We start from the raw sequence: 7,294 nt of genomic DNA on the forward strand, positions 1-7,294 counted from the left end.
TAAACTTACATCTAGATTTTGAAAGATATCATAATTCGCTTATAAAATTTAAAAAATTTTATTTTTGCTAAATTTAAAATCTTATTTTCAGGACTGAGAACCCTGTATCAAAGGTGCAAAAAAGAGCCACTTTGGAATCTGTAAAATTTTTAAAATGCTTATATCTTAAAAACTAAAGTAAAATAATATATAATATATCAAATTGTAGGTAAAAAGAATCTCTAAAGAGCTATTAAAAAACAATAAAAATTGGCGCCAATCTGAACCGTTAACTACCGGTTTACCTATTTTGTTTTACCTGTGTTATTAAGCAAAAAAGGGAGTTTGTTTTTGAAATTTTTTATTGCTTTTTATTTAGACACCTTTGCTAAATATATATACGATATCAAAACCTTGGCGAAGCTATCAACTCCAAAAATAGATGGCGCTTTATGAAATTACCGATTATGGTTAAATTTTGTTGCTAACTTATCAATAACCGGATATTTTCACTTTTTATACTAAAAATTTTTGAATTTTTATTAAATATAATAATTAAACTAAGGATCAGAGTGGGCAAATGCCCATTAGCCACTTAATGATGTAACAAATTTCCAATAATAAATATTTTTCATATAATTTTTTTAATTTTTAAGGTATCTAGAATTTCATCAAATTTTTCATTATTTGATGAAGATAATGGTATAATTTTAGCCGTTAAAACTTTTTTTACTCTAGATATTTTTTTCTTTGAATATTTCTTTTCACATAAGCGTTTTCTTTTAATGAGAGATTCCCCATTTGATTGTAGGGATATATTAATGTTATCATTAGTCTCTTGATTAATTATATGAGGGGGAGAATCAATATCTACATTGTCATTTGAAGTATAAATGTTTGCTAATTTTTGTCGGCATGATGAGCATATTATCATATCTAAATTGAATGGTAAATTTTTTTGGGTCATCCAGGGTAGAATCTTTCTTAGATTCTCGCGATAATAAGCATGTCTCTGTAGATTAAATGGGTTGCAATATTTTAATACTTGGTACGTCCATCTGTGATATAGAATAAAATTTTTTGATCTGCACCTAAAATATATGATTTTGCACTCTCCAAATCCAGAATGTTTTGGTAGATAGACGATAAAATAATAAACTGCAGACGGGTTGTAATATTTAAAATTAATCTGAACGGACAAGTTAAAAATATTACGCAGAAAGAGAGATCGTTTTTAACAGTTTATTTTGTAAAATATAATCGATAATATGCCTAATAAAATATTGGTTTTTACTGCAGCTGTTATAATCGAACTATAAGTCATTAGCTAAAGTAGCAAAGTAGAGATCTAAAAAATGTAAAACATTTTAAGGATGGTGGGAGGAAGGGGGGGGGGCAGAAGTGGAAAATTTTATCTAATTTCTTATAAACGTATTAATATTTTTATTTTCCTTAAGAATAATATTTTTCAACCAATAGCGCCATCTACTTTTTTCTTCAATTTTTGGTAAAAATGTATATTTCGGAAAAGTCGATAGCGTCTGTAAGGTTTTGACATCGTATATATATTTATAAAAGGTGTCTAAATAAAAGCAAAAAAAAATTTCGAAAACAAACTCGTTTTTCCTTAAAAATACAGGTGAAGCAAGATAAGTAAACTGGAAGTTAAAGACTCAAATTGGCGTCAGTTTTTATTATTATTTTGATAGCCCTTTTGGGATTTTTTTTACCTACAATATGATATATTATACATTTTTTTACTATAAATAGTTTTTGAGATATAGGCATTTTAAAAATTTTAGATTCTAAAGTGGCTCTTTTTTTCCACTTTTGAACCCCTATATCTTGGCAGGTGTGCTAGCGAGCTAAAGAAACAGCTTTCTCATTTATATACCTATCTAAATAATTCCAGAAATTTTTAACAATTTTAAAAGGGGTCGTCCGAAAATGTACCTTTTTTGATCGATTTGACATGGAATGGCCAATCCGCGATTCTCATAATTTCAGTCAAATCCATTTTTTTAGATGATTCTAATATTTCTCCTTAGGATACAAAATATGATCTTCTAGATTTAAAAAATTCTCTATCAGCGCGATGTCAAAGGCTCTATCTGGTCGTGTAGGCTGTTTGCAGTTTCTTTTGCACAAAGTCTCGGAAAGTATTATATTCAGCGAATTCTACCTATTTGGATAACTGAACATTTCATACACTAAATTTTATAGCTATTAATAGAGATGAATTAAATAATTTTTTTGGATAAAATCAGTGTTTAAAGTTAAAAAAATGTTAGACTTTAAATTTTCGTGATATAAATATTAATATACAAGAAATAAATATTTAAATTAATATAACTTTTTGCTAATATTTAGAATAGAATATAGTCTATTTGAAATAGAATACTTTTGCAAATCACAATTCATGAAGTCCTTTTATATTTTTTCAAAGATTCTTGCTACTGGGGGGGGGGGGGGGTTTAACCGCTGGATACGTGCCTGTCTGTATTTTATATTTGCAAGATAATTTTTTAGTTTTTATAATGTTAAGGTTTACATGAGTTTATATAGAACCTTGAAAACTAGCTTGGCCCAAAATTTAAAATTGTAATTAAAAAACTATACATCATAAGAAAACCCCTGAGAGAAAATTTCCTTTTTTGAATATATCTTTTCATATAATAGTATTAGGAAGTTAGCTTTGAATAAAATGTAATCTATAATGTCTAAAATACAAGACATTCATTTTAAAAAAATAGCCATTTCCCTAAAGCCAAAATATGGCAAATTTTGATGAAAAATAATGGCATTGCTTACTGTCAAAGTATAAGGTATAAGCTTGAAGCACCTCCAAAAATTCTATACGATTTTTTCTCAACTTTTAGATAAAATTCTTCTTTTGCTAATTGTGGGAAATAAAAATGACGCTACCTCCAAGTTGAACGAGCTAACAAAGTCCTTGATATTTATGGATAATATATATTCCATTTGTTATTTTTAAATTTTCTATAATTGGGGGTTTTTTCCTGCAATGAACCCAACTCAAACCTAAACTGATACCTAATTTTAAAATTTATAATAATTCAAAACCTCTTTAAAAAATTTGAATCTTGAACTCTTTTTAGTTCTGGCTCCCAGCTTAAATGCTTATTTAAGACATTTTTGAGTGCTTAAATTATTGTAATAAGACTTGGAAGCATAAAAATAGGCTAAAAAATTATAAAATTTCATAACTCTCATTAAATTTTGTAGTAATAATTTTTGCACTTGATGGTTGCCTTAATATAGGCATATAAATTTTTGATGATTTAACTTATAGTTAATATTATGATAATTTAATAAAATATAAATGGATGTTTTAATATAAATTAAACAGTTTACATTTAAAACCTATTCAGAAAAGTTTCAATTATTATTAAATAATTTATAGTAATATAATTTTTTTGAAAATACCATTAAACTACAATTTATAAATAAAATAATGAGGTAAATTTCCTAGTCTTCAATTCTTTATATAATATAGGGAAGGTCAATAGTCCAGTCTATCAGTCTTAGACTAGAAATGGACTAGTCTTTTTTTTGAAGAACACAGTTTGGATCAATCTTATAATAATATTTAAAATTGCCTACTATTCAATTCATATTTTTTGTGTATATTTTATCTTTTTATATTATTTATTATATTGTTAACACATACTTTTATATTTTATATAATAAACTAAAAATAAATTAGGGGAAAACAAAAATATATGTAATATATAACAAAAAATTAAAAAAAACTGGTCCTGGACCAGTCTTTTATTTAAGATCATGCATGTGTATTGGTCTAGTTCAGACCAAAGACTGGATCATAACCTTCATTAGCATAATATATAAATCTTTGGCCTCACTAAAGATTTTTATAAAAATCATTAATGATAGTTCATTATTTATGAAATGAAATTGTTTTTATCTCTTCAGGGAAGATGTTATAAATAAATTTTGCATAATAAATTAATATGAAATATTATATTTCTAATTAAATTTAAATTATATTCTAATTTCTCATCAATCAGCTGGAAGGCTATCACTGATAATTTTGTTAATTGGTGCATAGGTCTAGATATATACAGTTATAAACCATTTTATAATGATTGAGATAAATTTGATTATAATTATCTATATTAAATAATAAAAATAAGTATTTTCTTGGAATATTTTATATTAGATCTTGTAGATTATATTTATTTAGAATTTTGATGCATTTTTCTAGTCCACTAATTTCAACTATAAACATAATTAAATTTTATGAAAAAAAACCTTCCTTTTCTTGTTATTTTATAATGATTCAAATTAGTTAGATCAATTATGGTAGATCCTTGAGCCTCTTTATTATCAATTTTACCTCCATCAATAATTAAATCCAAATTGGTCCAAATATTTTTAAAATCCTATAATAAATTTAAATTTATATAATAAAATTCCAAACTTTAATTTCTAATGAATTTGGCTCATTTGAGAGATTGGCAGATGTTAATGCAATTGGGCCACTTGATAATGATTTTGTTAGGTTATATAAAAAATCATCTTTAGGTATGCGAATACCAACATTTGATTTGTATGGATTTAAGTCAGGATTTAAATTAGATTTACGATTAAATAAAAGAGTATATGGTCCAGGTAATAATTCATTCAACATACATTTATCAACATTTACCTCTGCATATCTATTAATATATTGATGTATTACAAAAGCAAAAAAATTTACTTATAAATTTGGTCGATATCTGCTACACATATTGCAATTGGTTTTAATATATTTCTTTGTTTGACATTATACAAACGTTGGACAGCTTTAATATTTTGTGCAGAACAAGCTATTCCATATATTGTATCAGTTGGCATTGATATAACGCCCCCATGTAATAATATATCACGGCATTTATGAATTATCTCATTGTATTCTGATATATAACGTATTGTTGAAAAATATTTTTCATATACCTAGAATTGAGAGACCTTTAATGGATAATATATCTGGATAAAGTTTTTTAGCCACATTCATAAGTGAATCCTTTGGGGTTCTACAGATATCAGAAAATTGTGTACTGTGATATGAGATGCTATTTTATGCTGTCATCCTTTTTTTATCTCCCAATATTTGAGAAAGTACACACTATGCCCATTGTCAGAATTTTAAATAGCTGGCCAAGAAGGAATCACTTTGAAAATATAATAATTAATATATATATACACATATATATATATTGATACTTTATTTAAAAAATGAATAAATAAAAACAAATGGAAATCTACATGCAGTTATTAAAAATATCACAATATTATATCATGTCATATTCTTAAACCTTATTTTATAAAATTTTGAGTATTAAGAATGAAATACTTCACATAAAGTTGTTAGCAAGCTAGTTGTTACGGCAGATGCAAAGCATTTATATCTTTTAAAAGACTCCATATTGTGATTAAGAAGAGTAGATAATGGTGCATGGCAGTAAAAATATTGCCATAAAGAGATAAAAAAAAAGCAAGAGAAATTTTTTTTAGTATAAATGGGAAATTTTTCTATCTGTAACAGGGATATCAATATCCCAAACCTAAGACGATTTATCCTAACCCCTAATACAATAATATATTTGCAACTTGCCTGCTACCTCTAATTTTGATAACGCTCTTGAATTATAACATCTCTCCCCTATAGTGGAGCCACATCGTCTACATGACAGAATATTCGCTCATAAAATTTAGCCGTTCGAAAGCGATATTCCCGCCTTATTGAATGTTTTTTGAAATTAATGGAAATCCATCTATCATAGAAAGTGCAACCTAAATTATTAATGCCCTACTATAAACTACAAATAATTGTCAAGGTAAAATAGTTATTTTTTATAATAAGATTATGAATTAAATAAAGCTTCCACTCATTTACGATGAATACATTAGTATAGTATATTATTTGACATGAATATGAGTTTGCTGATATAATGTCTACCCTTTTAAAACATTTAAACATATAATAGGAAATTAGCCAGAAATTTCATTTAAAAATAATGACTATAATTATATGAAATGTAGATTTGGTCTATGTTTAGCAATATATGTATATTATAATAGGTTAATAATAAAAGTATATTACAAATTTTTATATGATGTATTTTTCCTATTTCATTAAAAAATTTAATTGATAACTTCCCAATAAACCCTTCCCCCTCTTCGATGTTAATCTAAGATGACCTTTTAAAAAATTTGGAGAAAAAAATGCTCCTACCCCCCCCCCCCCCTCCCCTCTTTTCCCGATGTATACGCTGCCTCTAGATTAAAACGATAAAAAAAAATTATTATGCCTTCTAAAGGCTATTTTATCTAATCAACTAATCTTATTGCTAATTTGAAGTTTTTAAAATCTGCAGCGTCCCTTGTTTCATCCGCTTTGAGATTTCAGAATATGAGTCAGGTAATATTTATTTTTATTTTTATTTATAAAATATAAATAATATATAATGAAGATTGAATTTTTATACTTTATATATAAAATAGCTCCTTTTAAACAGGAGACCGAACTGTTTTATTTACGGTGAACAATTTATTTAGATTTTACGGTTTAAAAAAATTATAAATCTTAATAATTGTTTGAAAATTCTCACTATAAATTTAAAATTTTAAAAATACAGAAGTATAGAACACCAAAAAAAAAGTAAAATGATGTAACTTAGAAGATATAAATATAAAAGAAACAAGAAAAATATAAGTTATATTTTGTTTTAAATAAATTTTATTTCTACTTTTAAAAAATAAAATAATAATAACATGTATAATAATCAACTGGTATATATACTAAAACATTTCAATCAACTGGTATATGTAACAAAACATTTAAATGAATACTCAATAAATTATTTCACAAATTTAAATTAACAACACAATATGTAAAAAAACATTTAAATAAATTATTTCACAAATTTGAATAAACAACACAATTAACAAAATATTATTTGTATGATTTGGTTGAACAAAATATAAAATAATATAAGCAAAATACCTGTTCCTTAATTTATAATGAATGTTAGGCAATATAATGACCAAAATACTTAATATTTATTATATAATAAATAATTTAATTTTCAAATGATATACAATTTCAGATAAAATAATAATTATTACCCCATGTGAAAGTAAAGTAGTAAAATTTTATATAAACGGGGTGGATAATATTGGTTTGGTTTAGGTTAACATTTTGATTCGGTTGGGATTCATCTCAGAATTTATATGCACAAGTAAATGAAACGCAAATGCTAGCCAAGCTGATTTTATAAAGCTTCTGCTG

The 7,294-nt window shown here is 25.4% G+C and overlaps 1 protein-coding gene across 3 annotated transcripts; it reads right to left on the reverse strand.

The window, feature by feature from the left end:
• Nucleotides 1-3,605: 3,605 nt before the first annotated feature.
• On the reverse strand, nucleotides 3,606-5,662 carry LOC135924607 (threonylcarbamoyl-AMP synthase-like). Of its 3 annotated transcripts, none has more exons than XM_065459698.1 (6): nucleotides 5,625-5,662; nucleotides 4,957-5,174; nucleotides 4,721-4,916; nucleotides 4,442-4,679; nucleotides 4,273-4,403; nucleotides 3,606-4,229 (listed from the first exon to the last, which is right to left on the reverse strand). In XM_065459698.1, exons 2-6 carry the CDS (start codon nucleotides 5,015-5,017, stop codon nucleotides 4,172-4,174), a joined length of 684 nt encoding a protein of 227 aa, XP_065315770.1. In that variant the 5' UTR covers nucleotides 5,018-5,174; nucleotides 5,625-5,662; the 3' UTR covers nucleotides 3,606-4,171. The 3 variants fall into 3 exon arrangements, with proteins under 3 accessions (XP_065315770.1, XP_065315768.1, XP_065315769.1); XM_065459696.1 differs by lacking the exon at nucleotides 5,625-5,662 and adding an exon at nucleotides 5,357-5,392; XM_065459697.1 differs by lacking the exon at nucleotides 5,625-5,662 and adding an exon at nucleotides 5,227-5,254.
• Nucleotides 5,663-7,294: the final 1,632 nt, after the last annotated feature.

This window comes from Gordionus sp. m RMFG-2023, chromosome 2 (assembly GCF_954871325.1).
Source record: "Gordionus sp. m RMFG-2023 chromosome 2, tfGorSpeb1-WG-v2, whole genome shotgun sequence".
Classification (NCBI taxonomy): Eukaryota; Metazoa; Nematomorpha; class Gordioida; order Chordodea; family Parachordodidae; genus Gordionus; species Gordionus sp. m RMFG-2023.